Source organism: Zootoca vivipara, chromosome Z (assembly GCF_963506605.1).
Source record: "Zootoca vivipara chromosome Z, rZooViv1.1, whole genome shotgun sequence".
In the NCBI taxonomy this organism is placed as follows: Eukaryota; Metazoa; Chordata; class Lepidosauria; order Squamata; family Lacertidae; genus Zootoca; species Zootoca vivipara.
This window is the reverse complement of record NC_083294.1, coordinates 29,770,224-29,791,543: the sequence shown is the minus strand read 5'-3', so window position 1 is coordinate 29,791,543 and position 21,320 is coordinate 29,770,224. Positions and strand designations below refer to the sequence as shown.

General features: G+C 44.6%; 1 protein-coding gene across 4 annotated transcripts in view; it reads right to left on the bottom strand.

Annotated features, from left to right (window-relative positions):
• Positions 1-18,781, bottom strand: part of TMLHE (trimethyllysine hydroxylase, epsilon) — a 36,716-nt gene extending 17,935 nt beyond the window's left edge. Inside the window, exons 1-5 of one of the 4 annotated variants that reach the window (XM_035102983.2) lie at positions 18,678-18,781; positions 8,102-8,283; positions 7,302-7,478; positions 3,658-3,937; positions 1,707-1,826 (exon numbers count right to left, since the gene is read on the bottom strand). In XM_035102983.2, coding sequence (XP_034958874.2) covers positions 1,707-1,826; positions 3,658-3,937; positions 7,302-7,478; positions 8,102-8,282 — 758 coding nt within the window. In that variant the 5' untranslated portion in view covers position 8,283; positions 18,678-18,781. Of the gene's footprint in view, positions 1-1,706; positions 1,827-3,657; positions 3,938-7,301; positions 7,479-8,101; positions 8,284-11,472; positions 12,211-12,255; positions 12,699-18,677 lie in introns of those variants that run through there. The other 3 variants (XM_060270647.1, XM_060270648.1, XM_060270649.1) reach the window with 3 other exon arrangements.
• Positions 18,782-21,320: the final 2,539 nt, after the last annotated feature.

The window sequence follows — 21,320 nt, the reverse complement described above, 5'->3', positions numbered from 1 at the left end:
ATAACCGCCTCTTTCAGCGGGTCTGGGAAGGCTCCCTCACAGAGAGAAGCATTCACCAACCCGCGAAGCCCATCGCCCAGCCCTTTCCGGCTAGCTTTTATAAGCCAGGATGGGCAAGGATCAAGGAGACAGGTGGTTGGTTTCACTCGTCCAAGCAGCCTTGTCCACATCCTCGGAGGTAACAGATTGGAATTGATCCCACACAACTGGACTAGACAGGTCTCTAGCACTCTCCCGCCCCGGCCCTGTTCCCACGGTGGAGTCTACCTCCCTCCGAATCTGAGCGACTTTATCTGCAAAAAACTTTGCAAAAGCATTGCAGGAGATATTGGGGTCCCTATCAGGCCCCGATGACGAAGGTGGTTCGGATAGATTGCGGACCACCTGGAATAGTCTCCTGCTGCTGTTTTCTGCAGATGCGATAGAAATGGTGAAGAAGGTCCTCTTTGCCGTCGCTATTGCCACTTGGTAGGCTCAAAGTTGAACTCTAGCCCGTGTTCGGTCAGATTCAGGATTCTTGTCTCTCCCCTTGTCCCCAATATGACAGATGAGCAGAGCCGGCCACCTGCCAATCATCCCAAGCCACAATGTCAGGTTTCACATTCTTGTCTGTGTGGTTTGAAACCAAATAGTGCAGGTGAAAAGCAAGCCCTGTGCTCTGTTAAGCATGGAAAATGAGCTGCGTGTTGGTGCTTCAAAGCCCCATGCAAAGGGCTTTTCAGGAACCATTGATCAGCTGACTGGCAGTGCCCCTACCGCCTCTCTTTTGGCTCAGCCATGTCATATGTGGCATCAGGTGTAGAGCAGGTGGGTAAGGCTTGGTGGGCCAAATGGGGAGGCCTAACAGGCATAACTAGGTCCGTGGGCCAGGGGTTCCCCACTGCTGTTTTTGACATTACTCTTGTCTTTACCGCTTTGGCTCCTGGCTCATTAAAAGAAGTCTAGTCCCTGGGAGGAAATGTATCCATTCCCTGATACAGAAGGTATCTCAAGTAGAACAGCACCTGGTTCCTCCTTGCTTTGGGCTCCTGGAACATCAGACTTCAGGTTGATGCCAAAAGGTTATTGAATCTAATTTTCTGGATGTGAACCACTGAATGCCGCCCATATGCACCTGCTTCAGTCAACTGCATTTAGTTAGGGAATAAGGCTAAAACTTACAGGGTTCAAAGGTGGGGTGGGAATGGGGTAGTTTTTGGAAGATTTAGCACAGATTTTAAAAAGTGTTTCACGCAGTTCAAACTATAGAACTCTCTCTCCCAGGAGGCAGTGATGGAGGTCTTTAAAAGAGGATTAGGCAAATTCATAGAGGAGGAGGCTATCAATGGCTTCTAGCTCCACAGTCAGAGGCAGCAATACCAGCTGTTGGAAACCACAGGAGGGGAGAGTTGTCCTTGTGCTCATGCTCTGCTCCCTGGCATACCACAGGCTTCTGGTTGGCTACTGTGAGAGAAAGGATGCTGGACTAGATGGGCCATGTAAATTTGTTAAACAATTCAAGCCTCAGGATAACTTAAAATATGTCTGCATTACTTACTTAATCACCTAGACAATGCTTGGACGGAAGCCCAATGTAGGCTGTTCTAAAGAGGTAACCAGGATAGAAGTATTAAACATAATAATGTGGTTACACCTGATTGTGACAAAAAGGTACAGTGCATTTGTGACTTGTGTCAGTCCCTGCCTCTTAGGCCATTAGAACATACCCACAGGGTTCCTGGAAATAAGTGGTATCTGTGTGACGGTCCAAAGCCAGCTTGGTGTACGCTGTGTCTCCCCGGGAGAAGTCAGAGGTGAAGTGCCACATCCTGCCATAGATAGTCTCCCTGGAAAAGGAGAGAGAGAGAGAGAAGCACACACATAAAGTCCTCTGTGTTGGCACCAACCACTGAAGCCATGGCAGGTGGGCTTGTTGACAATTCATGTGAATGGGCAGGTGACGCAACACCTGTGCAGACCAATTCTATCTATGCTTGCTCAGAAGAAATTTCCACAGACTTAGAAGCGTGCATAGTGTTAGATCTTTCGATGAAGGGGCAGTATATAAATCTAATAAATAAATAAATTACAAGAACAGGTGAGTTCCTGAAAATACACATCTCGGGTATCAAAGTCCAGGGGAAAGAGGAGTGTCTTCAGCATAAGGCAGAAACAATATGATGAAGGTGCCAGACACATCTCTGTGAGGAGGGATTTCTACAACTTAAACTGCTGTCAAAGAGAATGCCCTTTTCTGGGCCATTGAACTTCTGAGTGTGATGGAACTGCCAAGAGGGTCTCTCTCTGCTTATCTAAACACCCGCAATCAGCTAACCATATTCCTACTTCAGCTATTTCTCTCTGAACCCAGTCCTGAATTCCCTTCTGGGGTTAAGGATACCAAGTCCAAATCTTGTATGCACATGTCAATCTTTCAGGAGTGACAAAATTTACTAAAGCGAGAACGAATCTGGGTGGATTTGAGAAGATGAAAAGAGAATCCAGCCTTAAGAACAAGCTGTGCATGGGAGGGGTTGAAAGGAACAATTATCAGACACAGCAGCAAGATAGACTAGAAGCTCCCAGGCCAAAGAGGCTGCTTAGGCCACTTCCAGGCTGGAGAGAAAGGGAGCCGGCAGGCAGGCAGCTGGTATAAATCCCTTCTTTCCTAATCCCCCAGGGCAATCCAGGGTCAGCCTGACAATTGCAGTTTAAATTGGAAGGGGCGGAGAAGAGAAACATTCCTTGTCCTTTCCTCTGACGTCCCAAGCACTGCTTTGGTCTTTGGGTCTCCAGGGGCTGAGGCTGTTTCTCCTAACCTTTCCAGGGAAAACAGGAAGCAGTGATTGGCGTGAACACTAAAATGTTCCCAGTCTGCCAAAAGAACTTGCTCCTTGTTCTATGCTCAACTCTGGCAGCTCTTGAACAAATGCTAAAGGAAAAGATGGTACTCTTCTTTATTGTGAGTGGGAAGAAAAATAAACATTTCCCCCCCAGTTCTGTGTATCAACACAATAATGCTCAATAGACACCAGCATGGAGCACATTATCTAGTGCAGCAGAAGAAATGCCACAACCACCAGGGCCCAGATGCAACTGATGCAGGTAGACAAGGACTAAACAAACCTAGAGCACTCCAGATTTTTTGGACTGCAACTCCCATCAGCCTCATCTAGCACAGGAGCTGATGGGCATTGCAGTCTAAAACACCTAGAGGGCACCAGGCATCTGAAGGCTGGATTAAACCATATCTCAGTGGTAGAACACACGTTTTTCATTTAGATGGTGCTTTGCAAGATAATAAAATGCACTTTTTAAAAAGTACTCACGTTGCATTTATTAAGTGATTTGCAGCTCTCATCCTGTCTAAATTCTTTTAACACAGGGGTGGAGAAGATAGAGCACTTCAGATGTCTCCAGACTAAAATAATCCATAGCCACTGGCTGGGTCTGATGAGAGCTTGAGTCCAATAACATCTGCAGGGTCAGATGTCAATGTTTCCAAGTCTCTTTCCAGCCCTATGAGCATTAGCAGGAGATGCTGAATGCAAAGGCTGCAGACTCTAGAATGCTACACTCCATTCTGAGCTCAGTCAGAGGAGAAGCACAGCAGTGTTGTAACCCAACCCAGGCAAGCCCCTGACATATTTCCACTTACCATAACACCCACACAGTTACCTGATCAAGCTGATCCTCTCTGCTAAGATCTCGGTGTCTTCTTTGGTTGGGGGGACGTTTTCCACAAATGAGATCCCGTAGAGCAAGAAGTTCTGCAGGAACTCTTTCAGGCCCTCGTTGGTCTCCAGGAAGCTCTGGCAGTCCACTGAGGGCACCTGGGCTTCCTGGTAGATCTGAGCATTCCAGAGAATGCGTGGCTGCATGACCTGCTGCTTCTGCCCTTCATAGCTGTTCTTCAGCAGCCATTCCAACCCGTACCTCGTCACGTGGCCATCTGGCCCTGGGAGACAGACAGGATTAGTGCAAATATTTTTCTAAATGCTAAAGGCAGATCTGGGTAACTGATAAGCCTTTTATGATCAGAGGAAAAAAAGAGAGAGAGAGAGAGACAGACAGACAGACACACACACACACACACACACACACAGAGAGAGAGAGAGAGAGAGAGAGAGAGAGAGAGAGAGAGAGAGAGAGTCCACAGTCTGTTTCTTCCAGCAGCCTTTTATGCAACCCTTTGATCTGCTATGGAGCATCAATGCAACCCAGGGCTAGGGAAAACTGTTGTTGGGAGTCCAGATGTTGTTGGACTCCAACTTCCATCAGCCCCTGACAGCACAACCAATGATCAGGGGTGATGGAAGTTGGACTCTAAACAACAGAAAAAGCCACAGGCTCCCCAGTCCTGATCAAACATAAAGGCTCACCTTCTTCTATGTGAAGCTGTGCCAGTCCTGCATTAACTCTGCTATATTTTGCTGGGTTGGTTCTATGCCTAGATTTATGCAACTGGTATTGGGCTGCATACTGGGGTTATTTTGAGTGCATGTTGGGATTTTCTGGGGCTTATGCTTGTTCTGCCTTTACTACTTGTATCTGCCTTGAGCTTCTTTGCAGAGTAAGGTAGAAATTGAGATGTAAAAATAAAACAAAACTGAATGAAATACTGATTGAAAGAGTGGTTTGGCTTGATAAGGTTTAGCATATGGCTGAAATGACCAAACTTGCTGAACTTCTTGTTCTGTATGTTTATAATGAAAATTGTCAAGTAAATAAGCGGTAACAACTTCACTTTCATCTAAAACCAGAGCCAGCCAGAGGGCAGTTGTTTCTCTTGCCCTCAGTTTACAGAAGGGCTTCTTCTCAAAGCAACACTAAATCAAGGGAGAAGCTTGCATGTTTCCCATTGGCCCCTGTGAGAACAGAATGCTGGAGGGGTTGGGCTTTTGGCTTTACACAGCAGGACTCTTATCAGCTTATGTGGGTACAGGGAAACACATATAATGATCACAGGGTCTCTTCTAGGGCTGTTCCCTAAGAATTAAACCTCTGTATTATGCTTTACCTAAGTAAGAAATTACTTTTTAGTTATTAAAGGTAAAGGGACCCCTGACCATTAGGTCTAGTCGTGACTGACTCTGGGGTTGCGGTGCTCAACTTGCGTTATTGGCCGAGGGAGCCGGCATACAGCTTCCAGGTCATGTGGCCAGCATGACAAAGCCGCTTCTGGCAAACCAGAGCAGCACATGGAAACACTGTTTACCTGCACTTTGAGGCGCTTTCGAGCTGCTAGATTGGCAGGAGCTGGGACCAAGCAATGGGAGCTCACCCCATTGCGGGGATTTGAACCGCCGACCTTCTGATCGGCAAGTCCTAGGCTCTGTGGTTTAATCCACAGCGCCACCCGTGTCCCTTTTAGTTATTAGGTACTAGCTAAATATTAAATAGAAGTAGACTGTATTGATGTTCTGTTGAAGTTTCCAAATACCAGTTTCCTGTAACCAAGCAGCTAACAGCACATTATGTAGTTAAAAACAAGGAGGCTATTAATCTTGCTAAAAACAGGCGCAAATCATACCTGCAAGAACAGAATGCCCAAGGAGCTGTAGGTTTCATCCATGGGCAGAATCATCGAAAGCAGGAAATAATGTTGGATATTTTAAGACTCTTTGCCATTTTAGAAATGAAAATTAATAGTCACAGGTGGAGAGACAATGAAGTATACAGAAAATTCTGTGCTGTTGTGATATGGAATGGGTGTGGTGCTTCATCAATGGAGTTTTGTTTTCTTATACTGCTTCTGAGTTTGTAAGTCTGGAAGCTTTTGCTGTGAAAGGGTGTGATTGGTTTACTTGTTTTTGTTTATTTATTTTGCTATTAAATAAAAATCCTTATTGGACATTTGTCTGCGGCGATGTGGTATGTGACATTTGCTGAAGCTCGAAAGCCTATGTCTTGGGAAAAATTGCTGAGTTCTCAGCAACCTTTGACCCCTAATAGTTGAAGATTCCTTCCACATTCTTCCGCGAATGCTGGTTACTCATTCACTAGAAGGAGTCTTTAAATGGTTTTGGCTGTTATTTTGTATTAAGAATTGTTAAGAGACAGAATAAGAATATTGCTCAGTCAGTTCAGAAAGACAGCTCAGTGAAGTAAGCCTGAAGTCCAAACTAACAGGAGTTCAGAAGTGTCCAGTACATATAGTATACAGTAAAAAGCAAAAGAAACAACCGAATAAATATAGGGGTATAAAATTCAAGTCCACGGGAAAGGGTCTATTTTAAGGATCTATTTATATCTATTTGTATTATTTAATAGCAAATTTTGATTAAACCTACTTTTGACAATTAAGCTTGCTTTTTAATCCAAGAACACATGAGACAGTATGAGGGAATGAGGGTGTGAGAATGTGTGTGAAGCTGCAATTGGAATGAGAATGGAAACTTGATGACTATATAAGGTAACATCTAAATGGATTCCTATGAGAAGGAGATACCAACAATTAAGCTCAATATTTGAGCAATATTTAAGATAACATCTAAATGGATTCAAAGAAGAAGGTATAATAATTTTAAAGTGTCCACATAGTTAACACTGCCTGTTAAGTATTTGTTTAAATGTCTTAGAGAATTTTTATGGTTTTGAGTATGGAATTGGCTGTTTGCTGAAATGATGTTGCTTACAGTATTTGGTTTAGCTACTTCCCGTGGTTAAAGTACAAAAGGTATTTACAAGTCAGCACTGTATTACAGAGTTTTGAAGTATAATAACTGAGAAAAATGTGATTAAGTCCTCTAAAAAATATTAATTAATCCAAAAACGTAGTTGCATATGATTTGAGAATACTTCTTTGTTAATTCCTGAATCCTGTCAGGAATATCCTTTCTGTTTTTGCTTCTTTGCAGATTTTGTAGACCTGCCTCAGCAAAAGGGCAACAAGAGCGACAAGGAAAACAACCATTTATGTTTTATGCTATGTCTTATTTACTTGCTATCAGTCTTGTGGCCATAACAGAACCATATTTGAACTCATTTTATTATAACTTAACTTTTAAATCCTTAAGAAATCCTATGGACTCCTCCTGTGTTGGATATTTATTTATTTATTTACCTTAAGAAGCAAATTCTTGGTATCAGGATCGCTAGCAAAGTCATGAAGACGTGTGTGAACCCGTCTTTTACAGGTTCCTTTTCTTTAGATGTTCAAAGAACTTCGAGTTTCCCCCTTCTTTTACCACAAATAAAGAAACGGAAAAAGCCTCTTGGTTTCTTCTTTACTCAAGTTGTGCTCTTGAGAAATCCTTCTATGCATCCTCCCCTTCTCCCTCCTCATCTAAACCCCAGGAAATAATGCTCCATGGACTCACAGGTGAGAAAGAGTGTTGTTTCATCCACACGGATGCTCTTTGGCCTGATGCGCAGATCCACACTGGCTGTGTCCAAGCTGCGCTGGTTGGTCTTGGTATTGTAGCAGGAAGCCGAGCGGCAGTGATCACGGAGCCAGACGTAGTCGAAGCGCATGAGGACATCCCCATATTTCAGCTCTAGGAAATACACACACACACACACACACACACACACACACACACCACTTGGCTAAATGCAAGAAACAATAAGGAGGATTCCCCCCCCCCCAAATGAAATCCCATTCTTTGCTAGAAACTGTTAATAGCAGCTAATTTAGGTCACATGCACCCCACACATTTAAAGCAACCCCAAAGAATCCTAGGACCTGGAGCTCCCACAGCCGTGACTATTAAAGTGGCATGAATGTGCTTCAAATGTACAATGTGGATGCGACCTTCTAATAATGAACACATTCTGCAAGTGTGCATGGCAACACAGCCAAGATGGCACCGACTTGCAAGAAGTCAGCTTCAAGCAAGCTTGGGGGAATTCTGAGGTTTACAAAAATACAAAAAAACTCTTGGGGGAGGGAGACCCTAAAGAAAAAGAGGACCCACACAGCTCATTGAAGGCTGAGTTTGCTCTAAAGGCATGGAATGCTGACTGACTAACTGCATGGAGGGAACAACTGAATGTCCTAAGAAAGCGGCACGGCTGGCTGACATCTTGAATGGAAGCGCTTTTGCCCAGGAAACCACTCACATGTTCTGACTTTTATCCTTCCCAGCCCTTCAAAGCCCCTCACCCCCAGGCTCCTTACCCAAGTGATCATCGTTTAACTGCCAGGCACACTTTAGCGACTCTGGGACTGTGTGATGCCAACGGGTCAGACTTGGAAGGGTTTTCCTGAAGTTGAGCAGCCATGGCGCTCGGCACCTGGGACTTTTCTTCAGCACCCGCTGGGAGCTAGAGAGCAGGTGAATCAGCTGACGACCCCACATCCTGGGAAAGGGAGACCAAACAGAGAAAGACCCTCACTCACACATGCCATTGTTAGAAAGAGTTTCAAAACCACACTGCAATCCATGCTTGACGTTCTGCATGCAAAGAGCTGTGTGTGTGGCGATATAAGAAGAGAAAAACACTTTGGATAAAACCCTGGATTACAGCTGAGCCACCTGATATGCAGCTGGTCTCTTGCCGGGGGGTGGGGGCTGCGGCATCCTCAGCCAAGATGCTGATTTGGGGGGTTGCTGCTGGGTTTTGTCCTTTGCATACGAACAGGTAAGCAGGGCTGTTGTGCAACAGAATTCCATGCAGCTGAAAATACCTTCCCTCCTTCCCAACCAACCCTGCATGGGGTTTATCTGCATTCACCTGGAGGGGAACCTTTAGAACAACCAAGAGTCATCTGCAATGAAGAGAAAAGGCCAAGGCCATGTTGTGGGTTAATGATCACACCCACATCTCCTTGCTAAATCAGACCACAGTTAAGAGACTGCTGTTCTGGGTGGTAACGGGACTTGCAGCGTGTCAGCTGCTAGGCTGTGTGATGACAGCAGGAAAGAGAATTAGGCCAGTAGCTCTTGTGTCTTTTGCTGGCAACAGTCACGTAAATGGCCTGCTGCAATCAATCAGTCCTCTGCACCTGGCAATTATATGCTAGGAACCATGGTGTGGCACAGCAGCACAGGTCCTGCTAACTTGTTCTGCTGGGAGACATGACTGAGTAGAGATTGGCTGCAAATAAGTGGATTTAGGAACATATGGGGTTGTCCGATTATCAGGTCAGAGTACTTGTTCATATAGCTCAGTATTGCCTATTCTGACTGGCAGAGCTGTTTAGGGTCTCAGGAAGAGGGGAACAGGTTATAGCCCAGTGGATAAACACATGCTTTTCATATAGAAGGTGTCAATCTCCATCATCTCCAAGTAAGGTGGGGGAAATATTCCTGCCTGAAACCCTTGAGAGCTACTGCCAGTCACTGCAGACAACACTGAGTTAGATGGATCAATAGTCTGGGCTTGGGGTAAAGCAGCTTCCCATGTTCTCAGATATGGTGTCCCTACCTGCAAGAACACTCCCACTCTTCCCAAATCCTAGTGACAACTAATCAGGGATTTCTCAATGCCAGCAGCATCCTTACTTGACTACACTGGTTTAGGTCACACAACAGAGGGGTCAAGCAGGTATGCTAATCTTTATGGCGGTATTTCACAAAGTTATGCAACTGACTTTATATCTCAGCTCAAGGCAAAAACAGAACTGGTATGGCAGCGATGGAAAGAAAACACAAGAGGAGGGAAGGAGGGCTGCAGTAAGTTGCTCATAACTGTAGAAAAACTCCAAAAGCAGGACCCAGAGCACTAATTCAACCATTCTCACAGCAATTATTTTGTGACCGTGCTAGCATGAAATGTAAGGTTTGGCAGGGTCTAAACATTCATTTCATCCAAGGCTGGTTAAATACATTTTGGCACCTGAGATGAACCACAAAGATCTACACTGGGGACAAAGGGGGAACGCTGCAGCAGCAGCAACAGTGAGCAATGCATTCATTGCAGGTTGGATCTGCTGCCCCTGTGGATCCTGCTGCCTGAGGCGGTCACCTCATCTTGCCTCATGGGTGGGCTAACCGTCCTTTCATCTACTAAGAACTTCAATCCTAGGTACATTTACTGGCCAGCTGCAATTCCCAGCATTTTAATTTTATCCAGATTATAATTTTATTGTTGTTGTTTATTAAATTTCTATACTGCCCTTCATCTGAGGATCACAGGGCAGTTTACAATATGCATTGTTGGTACAGCACCACTAGAACCAAGTTAAACAGACCAAAACAACCAACTGGGTTCAATTCCCAGCATCTCTAGATATGGCGGAGAAAAATTCCCTGCCAGAAACCCTGAGATCCACAGTGCCAGTCAGCTAGATGAACCAATGTATAGTAGATGAACTCAGTATAGCGTGTTTCTCCAAAAATAAGACACCGTCTTATATTTATTTTTCCTCAAAAACACACACACAGTGGCTTATTTTCAGGGGATGTCTTATTTTTTTATTTATTAAGTATGGTACAGTTTAACCTAGAAGGTTAAACTGCCTATTACTATGTCTTATTTTCGGGGTATGTCTTATTTTCGGAGAAACACGGCAGTATAAGGAAGCTCCCCATGTTCGTAGTGTAACAGGAAGCTCAGTGGTAGATGCATCATTTGTGTGCAAAAGATTTCATGTTCAAGCCCTGATATCCCCACATAGGTTTCCTGCCTGAAACGCTGGAGAGCAGCTGCCAGTTAGTGCAGACAAAACCAAGCTAGATAGACCAAGGGTTCAACTGTATACAAGTCAGTTTCCTATTACAGCTTTTTAAAGAGAGTTGACAAAGAAGATACCATGAAGCAATTCACATGAAGAGCATAACATAGACATCAAAGTTCACATTTATCATCAACAGATAAGTTAGCAAGAATAGCTGCAGCTGATCCTTTGAGACCCTTACCTGCTAGACTGTGGCTATGATGCTGCTCTCAAAGCATAAAGCAAGGGACATGATATACTTTTATCAGACTGATTTTTGCTGCTACAAGAAGTTGCAAACTTTCGAGTTTCAGGTGAATTGCCTGTTGGCAGCAAAGGTGCATTTTTCAACCACCTGCTTTCTATTGCTGAGGTTCTGTACCTTTTTTTGTTTTGTTTAACCAAGAGCTCTGTGAAATGCAAAAAGCTTGAATTTCCCCCCCAATGCCAATTTAAGCTTATCTGATAAAAAGGCTCTTTAATTAGAGTCAGCAAGAAAAACCACTTCTGCTATGTTATTCTAATGCATTTGCTCCCGAAACTCTTTCCAAAGAGAAAAGAAACTAAATCACACATTGGTAAAATGCAGACATAAAACACAGAGAAAAATATGATCCTTATGTTAAATCAAGAGAGGAACAACCAACAGGGCACTCAGCACCATAAACTGCAGAAATAGTTCTTAGATCCCCACTTTTGATTCCTAGAAAACAGCTCGAGAGAGAGAGAAAAACAAACCTGAAGAGCAGAAGTGCTCATTTCGACATGACATTTCTCTAAGCATCAATGAGAAATTTGAATGACTACAATTCCAAGAGCCTAACTGGCATGAATGTGTATGCAGAAACTGAAAAGAAAGATATTAAAAACCTATGTTTGCTCCAACAAACCTGCCAACAAGACTCTCCTGGGTTGCCAAGAGCCTGGAGTTAAAAGCTGTTATCTCCTTCCCCACACACAGTCTCTATCACCTTTCCCGTTGCAGTATCAAAGGTTGCCAGGGACAGACTGAATATATTTCACAGCTAAAGGGCTCACAATCTTTGATCTAATATTCTGTATGGTCAATTCCATGCATGAGAGGCTGGTTACCAGGGCAAGATGGGGCAGAGCCCAACCATTATTTTTACTCCTGCACTGCTTAAATGCCCACAGTATCTTTGCAAGGGAGTAAAATGGGGAGAAAAGCAGAACTAAATGACCACACGTCTGGTGACCCCTTGGCTACCCCTGCCAGGTCCAGTGATTACCAGCTGGCACTGATCCCAGGTGCTCGTGGCTCAGATCCAGAGATTTTGCATGCACCTTTAACCTTTACCATTTAGCATGTTTAAGGAGCCAAAGGCAGGCAGGCAGGCAGGCAGGCAGGCAGGCAGGCAGGCAGGCAGGCAGGCAGGCAGGCAGACACACACACAGATCAACAATGGAAATTTGCATCAGCCACCAATCATGGCAATTTACATACAATGTACAAACATATACACATAGCTAAGCAGATAAAATTGCCAAATTAAATTTAGAATTAGAAATCAAGGTGCATGACCATGGCTCTTACGAAGACCAGTTGGTAACAGTTCAGAGGTAAATTTTCTGTTATCCTCAACATCCCTGAACATGTCCTTGTTTTTTTAGGGAAAGGCTGAGCAATTACTTTGTCGTCAAGCAAAGTTTACCTACGAGCTTCAGCTGAACATAAGCAGGATGAAATCCGCAGCTCATTCCACCCAAGTACAAACTCAGTGATGATCTGGAGCGTTTAAGGGAAGGAAGTGGTCATCTCCTTGGTGGAGACAACAGACTCTTGCTTCAAGGGGGCCTGACTGTGCTAGATCTGACCCAAGAGGTGAAACGTGAGATGGAATAAAGGAGAGTGATCAAGAATTGTCAGCAAATCCAAAAACAGCAGAAAGGACCAGCCATGCATAGGGCACGTATTCCTGGGGCAAGAGCAGAAATTGAGGAAAAGGCAGGAAGGCAGTGCAGCTGCAGCCCGTGGGAAGCTGTTGAGCAACAGAACAGCTTCCCTGTGAGGATCTAAGGAGGGGGAAACAGTCCTTCAGCTACCAGTATATCCCCTCCCTGAAGTTGGTCAGAGGTCAAGGCAGCTTATTGGTGCTTTTTTTTTAAAAAAAATATATATGAAAAAGCAAAGTAAGCAAAGCAAAGAGCTAAGTGCTTTCCAAGGGGAAAAAAATGAAATGAAAGGAAGGCCATGGTGACTTCAGGTCTCCAGAGGGGTTTTTTTGCTCTGTTCGCACAGAGGATGCTATGACTACAGAGATACAGCATGATAGGTTCCAAGAGTTCCACGTATAAATAAAAACACATATACTCAAACACTTGGAACAAACTATCCTCGCACAAGCAACTTGAGGCTTCTGGAGCTTGCGTACCAAAAGATTTACACCCCCAACCAAGACAGAAAGCTTAAAACCTCCTTTCCCACTGGGTTTCCCCATTTCTCTGCCAAGATGCCCTCACAAGGCTATCCGCAGAGGCAAATTTAGGGTAGTGTGGCCGGTTCAGTTGCACTATGATGCAGAATGGATGGTGTGTGTGTGTGTGTGTGTGTGTGTGTCAAAATTTGGCATCCCACATAGATTCCGCTGAAATTTGAGACGCCCAGGTCTGTCACTGAAATCCAAGTTCCCGCACACTCTTGCAAGTGCATCCCAGATCTGGCGCATAGAGAGGGCCTTGCTTCTCCGGCAAGGAAAAAAACAACAACCCCTGCACAAAAAGAGCTTTGAAGCTCTCAGATTTTCTTGCACTTAAAACGTGCAATTTCAACTGCATGTGGTTAAAATTGCACAAGTTAAATGTGCATAAGATGTGATTATATTGTATAACAGCTCGGCTGCTGCAAAACAACAACATTCCAGTATATACAGTACTAACATAGATGCATGCACCCATCTCCAACTCCAAAGGCGCTTTCTAGGTCACGGTTCCACTCAGTTAACGTGTCATACCTTCCTCTGAGATGCTACAGGGTAGCCCAAAAGTAGGTATACTTTTAAGAAAAAAGAATGAATGAATTCTTTTCTTTACAGTACTGATATTGTGAATGATGAGAACAAAGAAAGTGGATCCCAAAGCTGTACACCTACTTTTGGCCCACCCTGCATTAGGTGTTAAGGTAGGTGGAAGGGGAACCTTTATCCATACAGCAAGACCGGTCCTCCCTTGAGGGTGTCCAGTGGTGGGTAGGTTCAGAAGTAAAAGCAGGCACCGCAATGGAATTGACTTGTTGTATGGCTGGTATGTTCCAGCCACACAACAAGTCCGAGGTTTCTACACCTCTCACATTTCTTCAACCTTTATCCAGTTGAGCAAGTTTCAGCCAGGCAAAAGATCTCAGAGTAGGGCTGGTAAGGGGTGTGGCCTGAGGCGAATCTTAAGGGCCAGACTGAGAGGTTTGGAGGGCTACACGCATGTGAGGAGCTCAAGCAAGCCAGTGCCTTCCCCTTTAATGTAATCTTTCAACTGACCCTCAACATTTCATGGATCCTGGAGACCACAACTTATTAGTGCAGCTTTTGAGCCATAAGTGATTGCTCATTTTCCGAAGTGGTTTTCACGGCTATGGTTAAATTATTTTGGTCTCTCTCTCTCTCTCTCTCTCTCTCTCTCTCTCGTGTTTTTCAGCATTTAATGGCTGCCTTTCTGTATTTATTAGAATCTTCAAACTGTTTTTTAAGTTAAGTTAGGCATAGGTTTCAAAATGAATAAACAAGTAAAACCTATGGGTGCTTTTACTTGAGAACTGAAGAGCGAAACTCTAAGTACGTCTACAAGCATAGGTGACACCATCCAGTTTCTGTTGAATTGCTGTTCCATCATGAAGGGTTCAGATGCTTGGATGGCTGACAGCACACAACTAGTGATGTGGCGTTGCCAAAAAAAAAAAAAAACCAATTGGAAAATTGGCGGGGGGGGGGCAGGGGAACCACCTATGAAAAACAGGCTAATTTGCATGGAATGATTTGAGTGATTTACATATTTTTTTGGTTCGTATTGGAAATTTTTTCGATGTCATCAACAAGCAGTCAAATTCACCATGTTTATTTTAATTGTATTTAGCAAGCAAAGATTTCAAAAAGTACTCTGTGCCAGTCTATTGTCGGGATGCACCAAAAGCATTTGACCTCAAATATCTGAAGGGTAAATTGAAAGCTTACTTAATGCGGTTTAAATGTTACATTTTGCAGAATGTTTTACTGGAATGTTTATGAAAATGAAATGACAATAGCAAGGGTTTCCTTTACATTGTTTAAAAACTACTAAAGTGCTGAAAGCTGTTGACACGCTAATAAGCTTTAGCAACCCAAAGAACTGTGTGTGATATGCTGACTCGCAAATTTGCTAGGGATAATCACCTGAAAAACATTAATTACAGCTCTGGAGCTGCCAAGTTTGCCTAATATTATCCACTGTTACTAATAAACTTATGAAACACAATTTTCAGCAGGGGTAAAAAGCACTGGAATTTTCCTGCCTCAAATCACTGACTGCTATGATGGTTCAGGTTGATGAGAGTTGGGAGTCCAATAACATCAGCAAGACTAGAGATTCTTCACTCCTGATTACACACATACAAAATTAAAAAACCCAGCCATGGACTGATGGCAAAAGAAAACCATGCCAAGAAGATTAACATGTCATTATGTATTACAAGAAGTTTATTTAGTACCAGCAGTGTGTTAAATACTTCATGGAACACAGAAGTTATGTAGCAATGCCTAGAAGATTTAGGAATATAGGAAACTGTCTTATACTGAGTCAGGCCATTTGTCCATTTAGCTCAATATTCTCCACACCAGGCACCCCCAAACTGTGGCCCTCCAAAAGTTTTGGCCTACAACTCCCATGATCCCTATCTAACAGGACCAGTGGTCAGGGATGATGGGAATTGTAGTCCAAAACATCTGGAGGACCAAAGTTTGGGGATGCCTGCTCTACACTGACTGGAAGATGGTTTCAGACAGAAGAAGCTCCCAAACGTACCTGGAAATGCCAGGGTTTGAACGTGAGACATTCTGCCTAATGGTGACTTGTGGATGTATGAGCAAGGATTGTCAAAGTGTAATCAGGATGGGGAGTCCTCATACAGTATAGCAATGGCTGGGCAGGTAAACTACAGCGAGGTGGTTTAGCCACAAGCTTTCACAACCTGGGACCTTCCAGGTGTTTTGGACAACACCTTTCACCATTCCTGACCATGGACTAGACTATGTTTGCTGGGGCCGATGAGAGTTGGATTCCAGAACATTTGGATGGCTCCAGGGTTGGGGAGGGCTGTGTACAGTTTTGTTCTGCAATTAAGGCAAGCCACAGCTAAGATGATAGAAGGGTACATTGATAACTTAGCAGATGGCAAGGCACCTGCAGAGCACAGAGAAGCTACATTAGGATCAGGCCAGTAAGTCTGGACTAACTCACAGTGACACTAAAAGCCATGTAAACATTCAGCAGAGCTCAGATTTACTTCCAGGTGCTTCAGCAGCTCAAAAAAATTATGTGCCAGACAAACAAAAAAAGCCAGGCAAGTCTTTGTTCCTCCTTGACATCCCTTCTCTGGTGGAGTCCTCAAAGCCAAAAGGCAACTTCAAACACACTTTCCAATTGCATACAGGCAACCACTGTTTTGCATGGGGAAGGGGTGTTCCTTTCCTGACCCCCACAGGTGTTGGCAGAGCAAGTGTGAGCCAGCATGATGCTTGTGTGCACAGTTGTGTGTCAATGCCTGAAACGGTTGCTGCCTGTAGTTTATTTTTTAACACTGTATATACCGCTTAATTGTAATAAAACTGCAAAGCCATTTGGGGTAGCCAACATGGTACCTTTCAGAAGTTGTTTAACTCCAATTTCCATCAGTCCTAACAAGCATTGCCATTAATCAGGGATGATGGGAGTTGTAGCCCAACAACATCTGGAGGGCACCACGTTGGGTACTACAATATGAACAGGAAAGGACATTAAGTTGCCTTCTTGCCAGCAGCAAGATACTTTTATTTCAACTGTTACTCTAACCATGGAAAACACACACAAACAGTTTATTTTTTTAAAAAAACAACAACCCATGACAAGAAATTGCTTGGGCTTCCACAAATGTTTTCATCCCATCTTTTAGAAATTTGTAACTGATTTTAGAGCCACGTTCAGTTTGGGATAAATACAGAGTGTTTTGTTCAGTTTGCCTAAAATACAGACAGGAAATCTGTGGCCCTCCAGATGTTGGTGAACTACAACTCCCATCATCCCTGATTGTTGGTCATGTTGGCTTGGATTGATGGGAGTCCATAATCTAGATCAGGGGTGCAAACCTGTGGCATTCCAGATGTTTCTGGACTATAACTTCCATCAGCCCCAGCCAGCCTAGCCGGTGATCAAGGATGATGGGAGGTGTAGTCCAATATCTGGAGGGTCTCAGGTTGTGCACTCCTTATCTGGAGGTTCCCCATCCCTGGTATGAAGAGCGGGATAATGGCTTGGAAGTCAGGGTAAACAAGGAATAAACCATTCAGATCTGGGAGCTGGTCTTTGACTGTAACAAATTATTATAATTGTTATCATTCAGATGTGGCAAAGGCTAGTTCAGTGATGGGAGATGCATGTTGCACGCAAATGATTCTAGTCCAATTCCTGAGTTATCAGATTAACAGGTGCTAGGAAGGAAGCCCACAAAAGACCTTTGCTCAAACCTTAAAGAGCCATAACCCAATATCTGTCATGTTTTTCTTCACATCAGAGTTGTGCCATATGCCTTAATGCAGTAGAATATAGCAGATTGTGGTTCTTAGCACCCAGCAGTTCCTTATATGCAGATGGGAAAGAGTGGAAGGGAAATAATAGTGTCAAATGTATTAGAGAGGAAGACATAACAGCTGCTTGTGGAATGCTAGGCCAAAGCAAACAGGTTTTTGCAGTAGTTAAAATGAGTATTCCACTTGCACAAAACGTCCTAGTGAAATGCTGGTAGAAACGACATTTTGTTAGAGCCAAGGAACATAACAGAAAGTGTTATACTTATTTATTTCCATTGAAAATAGTCAGGAGGGGAGCATGGCTACTCCATTAAACAAATATGGACTACACAAGTCGTTAGCATACATGAGTGCAGAGGCACCTCAGCTAATCTCTTTGTGTGGCCCCTGACAATATACCGTAAACATATAGCCCACAACCTGAACAAATGACAAAAAAAACCCCTCTTTTCCCAGTTCTGACTTGCAACAGAGACAGCAGCAGAGGAGGAACACAGGGAGCACGATTCAACCCAAGCAGATTCATTGTGGGGAACGTACTTGATGCTAATAAAAACATGAGTACATCCGTTAGATTTGCAAGGGGGAGCTTCCCCAGGGCAAACCCTTCCATCTAGATATGCCCCGGGATTGACATCTCAGCATTCCTTTCAATAATCAAGCAACAGGTTTGGTAGGATTTCATTTTTTTGTGCCAGATTCAGGTATACAAACATGCCACCAAGTCATGAAATTTGGCTTTCATGGTGTATTTTTCTGCCTTTATTTTCCCTCATTATCTGCTATCTATTTATTTGGAAAATACCGGTACTACCACTGCACTGCTCCCATGATTATGTTTTCTTCTTTGTACTTTTGAATTTACATTAATAAACCCACACCCCCTGTAAAACCCATCAACAGATGCCACTATTTCATATCTAAACAAGAAAGAGGGGGGGGGGGTAGAGCGCTCAGGTCTGCCTATGGGCTGCAATCCTGCCACTTACTCGGGAGTAACTCTCAGTGAACTGACAATCGGACTTCTGAGGAAACTGAACAAGCATGCACGGCGCCCTCTACACCAGCTGCCCTTTTCTCTCCCTACCCCAATAATCCCTTATGGGTTGTGACTGTTTTTTCGGCGGGGAAAATGCACTCTGGGCGTGCTCAGAGGCACTTTCTCCTGGGGGCTCACATGTCCCACCGGCGAGCTGTCTCAATTAAGCGCAATAAAAGACACCCCCACGAATGCTTCCGAAGTTCTGTATCCTCCTCCCCACCCCTGCTCCCCTTTACTGCTTTGCGCCCACGCCCACGCCCCCCACGTTCAGCTCAGCATCCCTTACCTTCGAAGGTATCCGCACCGCCAGCCAACAGACCGCCCCGCCCCTACAGGAGGAGGAGGAGGAGGCGGAACCCAGCGACCATAGAGTGCGCGGAGCAGAGAGGTCTCAGGAAGATGACTCTATTGGGAGAAGCAAAGAGGAGAACCATAATAAAATCCGGTTGCTATTTTAACCGTTGGAGCGACCAAGGCTCAGAGATAGCAAGCTCCACCATGTGGTTTTTCTGTCCGTGCCCCGCACATGGCCATCCCACGGGAGCAGGAAGGAACGTTTGGCTGTAATCCCGCCCCCTATGCAGATAGAGGATTGTAGGGCTTTTTGGAGTGAGTTGGCCGCTCGGCTCAAGGGGCTTCAGTCTCTGCGTATCGATTTCCGGTTCTTGACAGCAGCTGTTAGGCTCCTCCATGTGCGGGGCAGGAGCTGCGGGAAAGGCATAGGGAGTTAACGTTAAAATGTAAGGATCTGGCGAAGCCGGCGTAATCGGAGGCACTTTTTTGTTGCTGTTGCTCCAGTGTTCCCGGAACATTTTTTTTCGTTTCGTGTTTGCTTCAGTATTTGTATTCTGTTTTTGCCAAAAAGCAATCCCAAACTGGTTGTCAATAACATAGGCCATAGAAACTCCCTTCAAAACACTACCAAACACTTTGTCACATAAATGCAAAACTAAACAACACACACAACGTGACAGGCTGTATGTAACTATATAAATTCTTTTTAAAAATTCTTTTCTTTTTAAAATACGATTCAACATATATCAAAATATGTGGTTCTGTAGACTGACTTATCATACAACCAAAACATAATAAAACAGAGTCCAGCAGATTGACCAGGAGATACAATCTACCGTATTTATTTCTTATGTTAGCAATATCCACGATGTGGAATTCTTATATCAATCTTGTAATGTTCCATGTGAAGGTTGTTTTTAAGAATTCTGGCGTTCCTTGTGTTGTAAACAAAATTTGCCCTTATTCCCTTATGGGGTACGTGAGAGCCCTCACAGAGTCCTTTGTAGGTTCTCCATCAGTAGGAGAAAATAACAAGAGGCCAACCAGAGAATACTGAGAAGCAAAGCAGCTAGTAAGCCTGATCTTTATTGAACTGTTGCAACAGGATGCCCTCTCACGCAGGAGAAAAGAGAAGGACCCAGAACAAAGGTGTGCCTGCCTTTATATAGCCATTTTGAAATTCCCTGCCCTGGAACTCAAGACCACCCCTCCATACATCATACATATATCACAGAAGGGGTGTAGCCCAAGACCACCCCCCCCCCAGATACAGTTCATACAGCATCATGGATACATCATCTTTACATCACTGACATGTCACAAAGGGGGGGGGGGTAGACAGGGTTACACTAGTTTAACCTTGGCAGTTACTGCCCTCCCTTCCACACAAGTGGGTGGGGTTTGCGGCACAGAGGGGAACTTACCTGGGTGGATGCCACCCCCTGGCTTAGGTTGGCCTTTGACCTGCCCTCAGCCAGGTAGGACATTGGCTGGGGTTAAGGCCAAAGGAAAGAGGCTGAGCCTTTTGGCCAGGCCTCACTTGGTCTTTCCTCCTTCCAGGATCAGGATTGGGATCCAGGAGCACGTTCAGGCGGCCGGATTCAGGTAAGTACTGGCCTTTTTGTATTTTCTTTGCTGGACAGGTGGGCATGCCCCCACCACCCGGCTAAGCCGCATTTTGCGGCCTTTCTTTTCTTTCGGTGGCGTTGCACCTGGCTAGGCCGCATTTTGCGGCTTTTTTCAACGTACAGTAATACCTCGGGTTACGAACGCGATCCGTTCCGGATCGCAGTTCGTAACCCGAATAGTTCGTAAACCGAACGCGACCCGAAGCGCCATTTTGCGCATGCGCAAAGCATGGTTTTTGTGATTTACGCGCTTTGCGCATGCGCAGGCCGCGCACGCCGCTTCTGCGCACACGCGCGGGGCGAAAACACTTCCGGGGTTGCGCAGTTCGTAACCCGAACTGTTCGCAAACCGAGGTGTTCGTAACCCGAGGTACGACTGTAGAATGCATTTGTGGCCTTTTAATTTGGTGGCAGCGCTGAGGAGGGGGCGCAAGGCCCCTTCACTGCCGCTGCTCCCCGTGGGGCATCCCACAGGGCCCAAGAGGGCGGTGGGGCACCCCGGTAGTAGGCTTCTTTTTGGCAGCAGCCCAAGCATAAGCAGACATGTCAGAGAAAGGCCCAGGTATAAGATTAGCATAGGCAAACACCTGTGAAGTCCCACCACCCAAAGTACAATAGAACTTCCTTTGCATGTCTGGACCCCTTGGCAAGTCTGGTGATGGGATTAAGCTTTCCTTGGCCAGCAGTCAGCTCAGCAATTGTCACCTCTGGGCACTTCCTGGAGTCCCTTTTTTAAGGGCGAGTTACAGGTAGGTAGCAGTGTTGGTCTGAGTAGAAGCAAAATAAAAAAATTCCTTCAGTAGCACCATAAAGACCAACTAAGTTTTTATTTTGGTATGAGCTTTCGTCTGCATGCACACTTCTTCAGATACACTTGAAACAGAAGTGTTTCAAGTGTATCTGAAGAAGTGTGCATGCACACGAAAGCTCATACCAAAATAAAAACTTAGTTGGTCTTTAAGGTGCTACTGAAGGAATTTTTTAAAGGGCAAAATAGCGTTGGAATG